Here is a 13,239-nt window from a genome sequence, read left to right on the forward strand (position 1 = left end):
TCAGAAAGGGCAGGCAGCCTCTAGAAGCTACAAAAGTCAAGGAAACTGATTTTCTCCTAAAACCCCCAGAAGGACTACAGGCATGCCAACACTTCGATTTTTAGCCCAGTGAAATTGATTTTGGAATTCTGACCTCTAGAACTGTAGGATAATACATCTGCACTGTTTTAAGCATATACATGAGTGGTAATTTGTTATAGCAGCAATATGAAACTAATGCACCCCTGTAGCTTAAGGCATCACCACCATCTCTTTCAACAGAATCCTAACCTGGCTCTCTGTGCCCACTCTTTCTTTCCTTTTAATTGTGGTAAGAATACTCAGCATGACATCTACCCTCTTAACAGACTCTTGAACGTTCGACACAGTATTGTTACCTACAGGCAGGCACAGTGTTGTACGGCAGATCTCTAGAACTCACTCACCTTGCAAAATTGAAACTTAATACCCATTGATTAGCAAGTATCCATTTCCCTCTCTTCATCCCTGGCAACCACAATTCCACTCTCTGCTTCTGTGAATTTGACTGTTTTAGATACCTCATGTAAGTGGAACCATGCAGTATTTGTCCTTCTATTACGTGATTGGCTTATTTCACGCTGCATAATGTACCATGTTCTCACATATTGCAAGATCCTCTTTTTTAAGGGTAATATTCTCTTGTATATATTCTCTATGTCTATTTTTGACTTCTTATAACCTCTTTTCTTTTTTTTATGAAAGTTTAATTCTTCAAGAAGCTAAAAACAGATCAAACATGTTTTGCTGTGAACACTTTGTAGAGATGAAGCGAAACAGTGGTTGGGTTTAATTTTTTTTTTAATAGAATCAGTGGCCCTGGCTGGGTGTCTCAGCTGGGTGGATCATCTTCCCGATACGCCAAGGTCGCATGCCTGACTGCGGGTCAGGGCACATACAAGAAGCAACCACTGAAAATGGTGGATGTCTCAAGTCAATGCATTTTAAAAATTCAAGTTACTTTAAAAAATAAAATAAAAAGAATCAATTCAGTGATGGAAGGGTAAAGAATGCAAGAATAAAAAATGGGGAATTCTTCACGAGTCTGGGTATCACCCTTGTGCAGGGCCATGATAATCTTCCCCGTATGGTCTCAGTTTTAGTGTGTGTGCTGCTGATGGGGGCACCCTAGAACTCTTTCCACCGGAGTGTGGGAGTTGATTTCAAATCCCTCTGCTCAGAATTGTCCATTGCTGGCTTTTCGGCCATTTGGAGTAAAATCCAAACCCTTAGCTTGGCTTACAAAGCCCTCTCCTGTTCTCTTGAATTGCTCTCCCCTTGTTCACCTTCCTCTAGCCACTCTGGGCCTAGGGCCTATGGAGTAGCCATTTCTTCTATCTGGAAGCCTCCCCCTCCCCACCCCCTGCCATTCAGGTATGAACTCCAAAATCACCTGCACAGGGAGGTCTTCCGTGGTTCAAGGTTCTCCAACCTGAAATAGCATCCCCCTCGTCCCTTCCTAATGCAGAATCTCGTGGGGTTTTGTTGTTGTTGTTGTTGTTGTTGTTGTTGTTTTCTGTTTTTAAATTTATGTTAATATTTCCCATATCACTCCTGGACATTTCCTTGTTTATTCACTTGTGCATTTGTTTCTAGTCTGTCTCCGCTGGATTTTAAATTCAGTGTGAATCAGAACCTTTGTGTCTTTCTGTTGAAAGTATGTCCGGTAACCAGAGCGAGGCACATAGGAGTCGCTCCAGGAAAAGAGAGAGGAAGCACTGGCAGGGGTCCAACCTGCAGCCCACAGGCCACGTGCAGCCCAGGGAGGCTAGGAATGCGGCTCAACACCAAATCGTAAACTTACTGAAAACCCTTTTTTATGCTCATCAGTTTTTGTTACTGTTTGTGTATTTAACATGTGGCCCAAGACAATGCTTCTTCCAGTGTGGCCCAGAGATGCCAAAAGTTTGGACACCTCTGCTAGAGAGAATAGCCAGGGAAAGTCTCCCAGTAAAAATGTGTTTGTGTTCTGTGTGGATAGACGAGGGGAAAGGCTTCCCTATGAAGTTTTGCAAGAGGTTGTTCTTTCATCTCTGCAAGGTTGGCTCGTGGGCGGGATTTTGGATAAAGAATTTAGCCCAGCCCTGGCTGGCGTAGCTCAGTGGATTGAGCACAGGCTGTGAACCAAAGTGTTGCAGGTTCGATTCCCAGTCAGGGCACATGCCTGGGTTGCAGGCCATGACCCCCAGCAACAGCACATTGATGTTTCTCTCTCTCTCTCTCTTTCTCCTTCCCTTCCCTCTCGAAAAATAAATAAATAAAATATATATTTTTAAAAGAATTTAGCCCAGAAAAGGTGGAGTGGTACCCAAGTTCACATGTTTTGAGTTGGTCTTTTAGTTTTGTTCCTTATCATAAGGAAATTCAGTATCATTTAGTGAGAAATATCTAATTTTGAACAAATAATTTCATCACAAAAAAGTTAGAATTGGTGTAAAAAGAATGTATCAAATAATTGTTAGCAAAAATAATACAGGTAGGAGGGGGTAGAGCATTTAACTGCAGATTAAGAAGTCTCTGGTTCAAATCCGAATGCCCCCTCACTTGCTTTTCACATTTTCTCAAAGTAGCTCAGCTGTAACCCTGAAAAACGGACTCTGTCTCCAGTTTCCTAGGACCCACTTGTCTATTCCACCTTCCAGCTCTCCCCTTCCAATGTCCCCTTACCTGAAAAATGGGGAGCCACCAAGAGGTTGCACGCAGATGATTTTCCTGCTTCTAACCTGAGTTCCTCTCTCAGTAGTGAGAAGACCATCGCTTCCCTGAATGGGTAGAAAGGAAGCAACAACTCTTCCCGTCTCTTAAGACTGTTCACAAGACCTGTTGGCCTCCGAGACGGGTGGGCAATGTCATTTTGCCTAGTTCATACTCTGAGCTGTTAGACTAGGAGAATTAATTAAAACTCAGGTTTACACAGCTGCAAAGTTTAAACAAGACACACAGAGATGTAAGATAAAAGGTGAAGAGTGCACAGTTTTCTCCTTCATATTAGCTCCCAGACAAGCCTTTGGCCTGATAACCTACAGGTAGTAAGTTTCAGGACTTGTCTCCAGGAAAGGGGTGAAAAGTTGGTTGTATCTAGGGTCTGGGCTTTACACCAGGACCGCAGCTCTGCCCACGTCCAGTCCCACAGTAATGGGAGCCGTGGGGAAAAATGCGCGGTAGTATTCCCCTGGGCCTGGAGGGAGGACACAAACAGATTCCTGGTTTAAAATATCGCAGCTGCCCCCTGACCCAAGCAGCTTGCCTCTCCCTTTCTCCTTTATTTTTCCTTTTTTGGGGCGAAACCTAGTCGAAGGGGAAGCCCTTACTCCCTTCACATTTACTTTTTTTTTTTTTATACTGTCAGTGACTCAACCAACAAATATCTGTCCCTACCTTTCGGTTATGAAACTCGATAGACCTGTATTACCAGTTTAGTAGATCTCAAAGCATGGTCCCCTGACCAGCAATGCAAATTCTCGGGACCCCACTCTAGGCCTACAGAATCAGAAGCTGGGGGTGTTTTAACAAGCCCTCTAGGTAATTCTGATGCGCTTATGTCTGAGAACCACTGCCTTACTTTATGTCAGTCTGCAAGAGCAGATAACTTAATTTTTGTAAATTAAAGTGAGTTGATGGGTGTGCATCGGGCATTTTAATGTTTTCCAAAGTGCTTTGACCCTGTCTGCCTGTGTTATGAGCTATAGGGAAGGGTGAACAAAGCACGTTCATATCATTGGTAATAAAGAAAGTTGAAGTTGGAGAAAGACTGTATCTGTGGGTTTATTATTTTTTTTTGACCCACCCACACCCCCATCGGAAACGGAACGCCAACTTGAGGTAGTCATTTTGTCCCCGGAACCTGTGGCCGGGGAAATCCCGACACCTCTGGAGCCAGTAATCCTTACGCGCAGCTTTTGTACTTGATTTGTGCGCATATTCACTCTTCCTCCTTCTGGTAAGTACAACGCAAAACTGAAAGCTTTGCGCTAAGGTCGGAATATGAGAAAGGAATTTTTGAAAAATCATTTCTGTTTTCTCTTCATCTAGGGCCCAATGATAAAATGAACAAGAGAGACAGAACTGTATTAGTTACAAAGAAGAAAAGCCATCCAGGGGGCACCCGGATTTGAACCAGGGACCTCTTGATCTGCAGTCAAATGCTCTACCACTGAGCTATACCCCCGCGCGAGTTTGGCGCCTGGAGATACATCTTTGGATGGATACTAGGACATTGCTGCACTGAGGCAGTTAATAAGAGTAAGGCAAAAGGAATGAAGGAGGAGAGGGGGGCAAGCGGAAAGCGGAAGGTGCCTGAATCCAGAGAACCCCGGGAAAGCTGCACCGCAGAGACGGAGAGGAAAGAACAAGCTCGAACTGCGAGGCGCTGAGTACAGGCGGGAGGAACGGGTTCCGCCCTACAGAAGTGGGAAAGGATATGAGGGGGAAGGGAGGCTAACCGAGGGGCGGGGCAAGGGGGTTCCCATTCTGTCTGTAGGTTCAGACAGACCGATACAAAGGAAAGTCCCAGAATCCGGTGAATCCGATCGGGCGTTCGGGAGGTTCCAACCCCACCCTCGACGGATGCGGGAGGTTTGCCCGCCTCCCTTAGCCCGGGAGCTCCAGATGTTTGGGGCCAGACCAGCTCCGCGCCGCCTGCAGCGCGGGAAGGGCTCTGGGCGAATCCGGCGTTTTTCCAGGGCGCCTCGGGCTTGGGAGCACCTGGGCGCGCACTCCGGGCCCCACAGCCCTACCCGGAACCCGCCCTCGCGCAGCCCCAAGTCTCTCGGGGAGCGCGCCTGCCCGCACGCGCCCCTGTCCGCGCCCGCGCCCGCGGCGCGTCCCCGCCCCGGTGCAGCCCCTCCTCCCCACTGTGTTTATTAGGGGAAGGAGGGCGGAGGCGGAGGCCAGTTCCCTAGCTCCAGCCGCGGTCGCTGCCGCCTGTGTAGTTGCAGCGGCTGCTGTCTCCCGCCAGCTCGCTCCGGGGAAAGAGAAGGCGCGCGAGCTCCGGCGTCCCCGCCCCAGCCTTTCTTGGAGCCATGAATCCCAATTGCGCCCGGTGCGGCAAGATCGTGTACCCCACCGAGAAGGTGAACTGTCTGGATAAGGTGAGCCCCGGGACCGGGAGACGCGTCTTTGCCATTCGCGAGCAGTGCTCCAGATTGAGGGGAAGAGAGAGGGGCTGGGTTTTTGCCGCCCGATCCCCGCGATCCTTGGAGGAGAGAGGGAGGGCGGTGTCATGGGGTGTTGGGGACAGACCCCAGTCTGGAAACCAGGAGATCAGAGGCGAGGCAAGGAGTCCACGCGTGGCGGGCAGCCACTGTTGGAGAAGAGTCGGCTCTGCCCTGGGGTTGGGGGAACGGAAAAGGGGTAGAGAAGCCAGGCCAAGGGGTGGGGGCTGGGGGAGGTTAGGGGTGCAGTCCCGCCCCCTAGGCCCGGGAGTGTGAGGGACTGACGCTCCTTCTCCCCGCCGCCCGGAGCGCCAAGTAGGCGGAAGCGCGGGGCTCCCGGGGAGGGGGCGGCGGTGGGGCGGGGCAGAGGCTGGGGGGCCCAGCGAAACTGTCGGCTCTGGCCACGAATGGCTGGGCTTCCTGGCCTGGAGACTGGGGGCGGGGGCTATCAACCGGTGAGTGTTGCATTTGGTGAATTGGGCTGCGGATAAGGAAGGACCTGAGCCCCATTGCAAGACCTTCTTTTTTGGACGATCTGTACTACCCTTGGTGGTTCAGCGATTAATGGACCACCGGTTAATGGTAGCTTCCCAGCCCCCACCTCAAATTAGAGACCAACTCGCTGCGTTGAGCAGCCCAGCCCGAGCGGGGCGGGGTCGGATGCTGGAGTAGGGTGGGCGGGGGGTGCTTCGCAGAGATCTTCTGAAATTGTGCTCAGAGCAGAACAAAGAGCTAACTTTTCAAAGCAGGTTTACCCAATGGAGGTGGGGTTGGCTGAGCTCAGGGGAAGGCAAGAAAAGGGGGAGGTGTTTTGGGGGGGGGGAGGGTGGCCTTCTGGAAATTCATTGTCCCCTGAGGGCCCTTACGATTCATCCTCCCCACCACCCCTACCTATGCTGGACTTGTTCATCTGGTTGTCATTATACTTTTGGAGGGGGGTGGAGAGTAGAATTGGGTGTTTCCAGCAGTTTGGGGTAGGATCCTGTCCTCTCTTAAGCTCCCTTAGACCCTGAGGCAAAAATCTTCGGTTCCTCTGCATCCTGCCCCAGTCTGCAGGAGGGGCCTTTGTGATTTTTGTCCCCTTCCTCACCGTGCCTCCCACCCACTTCCCAAAGCTGGCTCCAAGTCCAAATACACCCTCTTTCTCACCTAAAATGGCAGGGTGTGAGGGGCATGGGATGCAAGAGGGGTGCAGAGCCCTGGGACCAAGTTCATTGCCCGCTTGAAGCCATGTTTTGTTCGTGAAAAGACAGTTCATTGGATTCTTGCGTCTCCCCTTCTCCTTGGGGTTGGAGCTTCCTCAGTGACCTTTGGCCTTTTTGGAGGAAGGATGCATAGGGGTCTACTGCTGTTTCACTGTCTCTCCTGGGTTCGGCCAGACAGGAGGAGAGGAGCGCTGTATTGTGGACACAAAGGAGGTGGGTGCTGACCTTCCCGAGGACTGTGCCAACCTCCGGAGGGCAGGACTTGAGCTTGGTGGCACTAACCGAAGAACTCTCTGTCTTTGTACACTGGTGTTCATGCCCTTCCCTGGTGGCAGGGATTTTGGCCTCTCTTCCTGGAGTTCCCTGTGCTCTCCTCCTCCACGCTCATGCATGGGGGAGAAGAGGCTGTGGCCAGTTTCACTCCTATAAGGCAGAAGCAATATGTGACGGAGAGGTTGCTAGCCTGGGAGTTGGGAGACAGGGTCTGCACTCCAGGTGTTCTCCCGCGGGCTTTGTGAATGGCTCTAGGCCTCGGCTCTCCCCGTCTGGCAGATGCCTGCTGAGGTTATTTCCTTGAAGGCGGGGCAAAAGTGCGCTCAAGGGGATGTGGAGTAGGCTGTGCACTCCCTACCTTGGGGGGGTACTCTAGCCCCACACCTGGCTCCCTTTGTAAAGAACTTTGGTGTCCTGTGTGTCGGGGGCCAGGAGGACAGGTGTCCTGCAAGGTACACTCCCCCCCCCCGCCCCCACCAGCTAGCTTTCTCTCACCCCAGTTAAAGAGGACAGTCAGGTGAGGGCTGTCTTGGAAAGTGGGATTGGTGATTCCTCCCTCTTTTGAGAGTTTTCCCTGTAGGAGGTGGTCTTGGGGAGACCTCGCTCCCAGCGCCGAGCAGGAGGCGGGGAGTATCCCGGTGTCAGAGCTCTTCCTCTTTCCTAACTCCTTCCCCGCAGGAAGGACTGGCACTTCCTACTGGGGAGCTGGTGCCCCAAGGGCTGAGACCCGAGAGGAGGAACCTTCCCTCCCAGAGGCAAGGTTGCTAACCAACTTCCCAGTAGATGGCTTTCCATTTACAATAGGAGAGAGTCAAATTAGACCCACCCGGTTACTACAGCACAATTTCCCAGGGCACTTAGCCCACAAGGCGACCCAGAGCACGAGCCTGTGTCCTTGGTGTGAACGTTTTCTCCTTCCTGAGCCTTATCTCTCAAAGACTTAAGTGAGTAAAGTCCCCATCACCTCTGATGGCCACCCTGCCCCCAGCCTGCAGTACCCAGTGTGCCTTGCATGCTGCATAAATGTGTATGGCTGATGGCGGTGTCCGAGGGGAGAGATCGAGATTTCCTTCCTCAGAGGGCTTCTGGGGTATAGAGTTGGGGGAGAAACGGGGTGACCTCATTGGCTCATTCATTGGACAGATACTTATTGAGTACCTACTTTGTGCCCGGCACTCTGAAGGGTTGCCACAGGCCTTTGAGGAGGGAGAGGGGCTGGGTCTCAAAAGGTCCCCTGCATTTTGAGAGAGGTGGATTTTTACCCCAGACCCTGTTAGGACGCATTGGTGTATAGGAACCTGTGTTGTTAAGAACCTTGCCCTGCCCCTCTCCCTGGATAGGGGACTGGTGGGCACCAGTTTCCCTGGAGTCCCCCATTAGGAGGGCTCCCCGCCTCTGGGTGTTTGAACTGCCCCCCCTCCTGCCCTCTCACTCCTATAGGGGGCAGCAAGATTGAAAGAGGCTGGCTGGACACAAAAAAGAGACAAGTCCTTGCACTTGTGGTGCCCCCTTTCCGTTAGCTGAAGTACCCCACGATCACCTGCGACCATGCATTCATAGCTGCTGCTGATTGCGAAGGGCCAGGCTCGGCCTCCGCAGCAGCCTCCCGCCGCAGACGTGGCTGCCCCTGTAGGTGATGAGCCCCATAAACGGAGGCTCAGACAGTTCAGGTGGCTCATTCCCTTCTCAGGCAGAGCTGGAATTTAAGTCTGAAGTTCTTTGTGCTCAGCTCATCTGCCTGTTAGGTTTGCAAAACAGTAGCTGTATTTACACTGTCTTATTTTAGTGTCCACAGTGGCGCTGCCCCTTCTTGACCCTGGGCGTGAGGCACGCTCCTTCCAGGAACTGGGGTGGTAGGAAGTAATCATCTCCCGCCCGGGAACGTGTGGAGGTGAGGCCAAGGTCTGTCACTTTAAGCCAGCGGCCCAGGTGGCCAACTGAACTCCGTTGGTGACCCAAGCAGGGTGGGGCTGGCATTGCCCCTGAAGAAGGGAGGAATTGTAACCCTGGGCAACAGGAAGAGAGAGGAAGGTCTCATACTCCAACCCTGAGTCACGGCCACCCAGGCAGCCTGGGTGCAGAGGGCAGGGTGCCAGGCTGCAGGCACAGTGACCTGGAATTGGCTGTATCTCCCTCACCCAGGGCTAAGAGCAGCCCCTCCCCCAGCTCCACAGTGATTACAGAGAGGTGGGAGTTGGTTTCAGCCTCGCCCAAATAAGTGCGTGCAGGGGATCTTGCTTCTGCCCCATCAGCCTCTGTCTGCCTTTCTGTGGACTGGGCTTCAGCTTGGGAGCTGCAGGCAAGGGAGACCGGAGGGTGAGGTCAGAGCCGGAGAGGCTGCTAACAGACACCGGAGGTCTGGGTTTTTGTGAAAGGGAGACCATGGACTTCCAGGACAGTGGGAACGAGGTGCCTGCCCAGAGGTGCACTTTGCTCCCAATCCCGAGTCCCGAGTCTCAGGAGTGCTTCTCCAAAATCTTCTTACTGGGGCCTTTCAGAAAAGAGGGACAGGGCTTATGGGGCAGGGAGAAGAGGCAGACCTGATTGAGACAGGGGTGGGGTTTCCTTGGGGTGCCCAGTCCAGGCTTGGCCCACAGGGGCTGTTGAGTTGCCTGCCCTATTCTGCCCTCCACTTTCCTCCTGTAAAGAGGACAAACACGGTGGCAGGAGCAGCTGGGTTTTCCTGAACCTTGGAGCCCTCCCCCAGGGAGTGAGGGAAGTGACCTAAAGCAGCCACCTTGGAGCCCGAGTCATCTCATTACTCCGCCTAGCGCCTGCCTGCCTGCGTGGGACCCTGGTTTTAGTTCCACTTTCTAGCTGTGGAGACCGAGTGTAGTGGTTACCCCGAAGGCACTCAGGTCACCTGTGCTCTCATTGTTCTGCTACTGAGCCCCTGTATGGGGACAGATGACGCCACCCCCCCCCCCCAGCCTCTGGTGTATCTGGCTGAAAGCAAGGGGTCTCTGGGGTTGTGGGGGGAATAGCTACAGATGGGAATGGGCACCATCTGCTGGTATGGGGGTTCCCCTTCCAATGGCAGCCTGCAGGGGGCTTGTGGAGCTCCTGGATTGGGTGTTGGCCCTGCACCCCGACCCTGGTCAGTGTACCCTGCCCCTTGTCCTGAGGGGCTTGGCCTTGGCTCTGGGGTGGGATCCTGTTCATCTGCTAGGGTAGGGGTATGTGTCTTCCTCCCTTTGTCTCCCCGCAATCAATCTGGAGGCAGCTTTGGAGGTCCCCAGTCCTAGGACAGCGTATTCCTGCAGATGTGTGTGTGAGAAAGTGGGTCACGGTCTGGATTCCAGAGAATGTTTTTCCTGGCAGGCCCGGCGGGGGCTGGGGGAGGTGGGGGCCCAGGCAGGGGCATGTGCCACTGAGCAGGCAGAGGCCAGCAGGCCAGCTGGTGACAGAGCTGGGGCGCTCTGCCAGTGCCTCCTAGTCAGTGGGGGTGGGAGAGGGGCTGCCACTTCATGGGCTGACAGGGGCAGGGGCTACCCTGTTCTCATTTTTCCGGTGGGTTACATGTGTTGGGGTTTGGCACTGAGGATCTAGGCTGGGCTCTGGGATAGGCCCCGGTTGGGGAGGGGGCCAAGCTTAGACCAGCCATCCCTGTGCTTCCAGGCTTCCAGCTGGCCTTCTTCCCGAAAGAGTGGGTCTCCTACCATTTCATTTATGCTCCACCGTTGGCGATTCCTCTGGGTCTCCTTGACAAGGGAAGGGTCCTGTTAGGTGGCGATTGCCCCCCAAATCACCCCGTGGTCGAAGCCAGCCACGGGAGGGAAGGTGGTATCCTAGTCTCCCAGCTTCCTTCCTTCTGTCCCCTCCTCCAAAGTGTCCCGGAAGCACCCTTGGCAGGGAAAGACATTGTGAAAAGCCCTGACTTGAGGGGATTCCTCATCACATGGCCAAGAACCAGCCCTGTGCTGGTCACCTTCAGACGCCTCCCTGGGCCCTTCCCAGGCTTCCGGCCTCCTTCCTGAGGGTCGGGCGTGTCTCCCTTGACTGCTGGGAAGTGGGGCAGAAACAGGTCAGCCGGGTTGCCCAGGCCGCCTGGGTCTGGGAGTCCTGAGAGCTGGGTGCCTGGTCAGGGTCAACGCAGATCCCAAGGCCTTGTCCTGGGCTGCCAGGGGCAGAGTCAGACCTCGTTTTCAGGGGTGTGCCTCGGCATCAACACTTCTTAGGATGGGGTCGCTTCTGCTGCCTCCTTTCCCCTTCCCTTCTGCGCCCCTTTGTTGGCCGTGCTGGATTGGTCCTGGCTGCTCTGTCCTTGGCTCTGCTGGAGTCTCACCTGTTATTTATCCCCACCCGCCTTGTAGCTGTGGCTGGGCACAGGGGAGCCCCACCACGCACAGACCTCCAGTGGGAGGCTCTGAGCCCTCCGGGCTGAGGGTTGTGTCTGCTGTCCACAGCATCTACCACGCAGGTACTGAGAGGTGCCAGGTGCTGGGCTGAGTGAGGGCTTTGCAGGTGATTTCTCATTTGATCCTCCACGGTCCCAGGAGGGACAGGTATCATTTCCCTTCTGCAGACCTGGAAATGGCTCAGAGGTGTGGGCCCTGACCGAGGTCATGGAGCTAGTTAGGGTGGAGCTTTGATGCCCACTATGGGGTTCCCCTTCCGAGGCTTTTAAGCAGAGTTCTTCAGTGCCTCAGGGAGGCCACCTGCTGGGTGCCCTCCTACGGAGTGAGGGCTGGGAGGGAGAAAGCGTGCGAGAGCGGTGGCTGGAGCACCCACCCATCCTCCGGTCGGAGTCCCACAGGAAGGGGGAGGCATCAGAGCTGGAGCCCCTGATGGAGGTGGGAGCTAGGGTTGCCTGGGTTCTGGGCCTGGGTGCTCAGGCGCTGGGCCCTCCTCCTCTCCTTCTCTAGGCTTTCCCTAGGAGCTGCTCCTCATGCTCAGCAGCGGCTTCTTAGCAACCCTGGTGCAGCTTTGCATGAGCAATGAGGCTTCTCCAGCTTGGGGGCAGCAGGAGTGGTCAGGGGAGGTGGAGCCGGCTTGGGGGGACAGCTCACCACTGCTATTACTGGCCTCTTCTCCACTTGCCCTATATGTCTGCCCTTCTCCCCTCCTTACAGCTCAAATGGCCGATTGGTGGGGAGTGGGAAAGGGGTGGGAGGAGTGTCATCTGCTGCCAGAGTCTGTGACCTGAGATGTCCCCCGCTCACCCGCCCCCTCGGGGTGATTCTGTGTTCCAATTCCTGGCCTAGAGCCAGAGTGCTCCTTCCGGGGGCCTGAGCCCGCTTCCTGAGGTCCTAGTGTGTGACGGGTGTCCTCCCTCTGCCTCTGTCCCCAGTTCTGGCATAAAGCATGCTTCCATTGCGAGACCTGCAAGATGACACTCAACATGAAGAACTACAAGGGCTACGAGAAGAAGCCCTACTGCAACGCGTGAGTGCGGGGGCGGGGGGGCGGGGCCGCGGGGCCGGGCCCTTCCTCATTCACCCTCACGGTGGGTCACAATCGGTTCTCACCGCGGCTGGATGAAGCAACCGCTCTTATTCTCCTTCTCATTTCACAGAGAAGGAAACTGAGGCTTGAGGAAGGGAAGGGATTTTCTCAAGATGACATGTCTAGTGAGAGGCCAGTTCAAACCCAGTGAAACAAGCATGTGCTTCCCACGGTGCCCTGCTGCGGGGGGCGGGGGGGGCGGGGGCCCGGTGCCGTCTTTCACGAAAAAGTGACCTGCCCTGTTTCTGCCCAGCTGTGTTCTCTGCTTCTCCTTCCCTCTTTTCTCTCCCCATCGGAACAGTTGACTGTCTCCCATCTCTCACCTGGCCCCTGCCAGGGAGCCTGGGCGTGAGGCCTGGGGGGGCTTCTGGCTGCAGCCCTTCCTGATGTTCATTTCTTGAGCAGTGAGGCGGCAGGAAGGGGTGGCCTGGCCCTGGGACCAGACAGAGCTCGTCCCTGTCTGGTGAGGGAGGCAGCAGGGACCTCCAGTCTTTGCCACCAGAGTTGGCTTACACTCTGTTCCTTCTGCCCTGGGGCCTGCAGCTTGGCTCGCTGCAGGGAAGTAGGTAAGCGGCCCCCCATTCCGTGCCATTCCAGAGTAGGACGCCTTCCCTCTCCATGGTGACCTCGTGTGCCTAGCATGCGCAGACTCGGTGCGGACTCAGGCTGGACCCGCGGCCTGTGCCGGACCTCACAGCCACCCTGCTAGGCAGGAGTTGCAGAAGGTCCAATCACTTCAAGTCGGTGGCAAGATCAGTATTCAAAACAGTTCAGCATCTGACATGAGTCCAGTTGTATTTTATTTCTTTATAGTCCTTCAGGAGGCTCTTTGCAGCAGATTACCCAGGAGGGGAGCTTTGGGACTTGCCTGAGAGGGGTTGGGGGGTCTTAAACCCCTTTGGAAGGCTGCCTGCCCCTTTTTGCACCCCGTCCTCTGCTAATACCACAGCCTCATCTCCTTGGTGTTTTTTCCATTCATTAGGTGTGTATCGCCTGCCGGGTCACTGCATGCCAACCTGTGCCAGGTGCTGGGGAAACTGATTTCTGATAAAACCTTACACTCAAGAAGTAACATGTGTATTGTCGCTTCTGGGAGGGCTGGGGGCACGGGGAAGGTTGCCTGGGGTAGAAGGAGGGTCCCCACT

General features: G+C 54.4%; 1 protein-coding gene and 2 non-coding genes across 5 annotated transcripts in view; 1 reads left to right on the forward strand and 2 right to left on the reverse strand.

Annotated features, from left to right (window-relative positions):
- Positions 1–1,039: 1,039 nt before the first annotated feature.
- LOC123817845 lies at positions 1,040–1,145 on the reverse strand. Its single transcript, XR_006785543.1, has one exon. It is a non-coding gene; the product is annotated as a U6 spliceosomal RNA (small nuclear RNA).
- Positions 1,146–4,080: 2,935 nt separating this feature from the next.
- The window catches only part of LASP1 (LIM and SH3 protein 1), a 38,790-nt gene continuing 29,631 nt past the window's right edge, over positions 4,081–13,239 (forward strand). The window contains exons 1-3 of one of the 3 annotated variants that reach the window (XM_045836582.1): positions 4,081–4,260; positions 4,976–5,108; positions 11,940–12,034. In XM_045836582.1, the coding sequence (XP_045692538.1) occupies positions 5,040–5,108; positions 11,940–12,034 (164 nt within the window). In that variant the 5' untranslated portion in view covers positions 4,081–4,260; positions 4,976–5,039. Of the gene's footprint in view, positions 4,261–4,372; positions 4,392–4,975; positions 5,109–11,939; positions 12,035–13,239 lie in introns of those variants that run through there. The other 2 variants (XM_045836584.1, XM_045836585.1) reach the window with 2 other exon arrangements.
- TRNAC-GCA lies at positions 4,115–4,186 on the reverse strand. The gene has a single exon. It is a non-coding gene; the product is annotated as a tRNA-Cys (tRNA).

This window comes from Phyllostomus hastatus, unplaced genomic scaffold, assembly GCF_019186645.2.
Source record: "Phyllostomus hastatus isolate PE091 unplaced genomic scaffold, TTU_PhHast_1.1 phas_contig_210, whole genome shotgun sequence".
NCBI classification, from domain to species: Eukaryota; Metazoa; Chordata; class Mammalia; order Chiroptera; family Phyllostomidae; genus Phyllostomus; species Phyllostomus hastatus.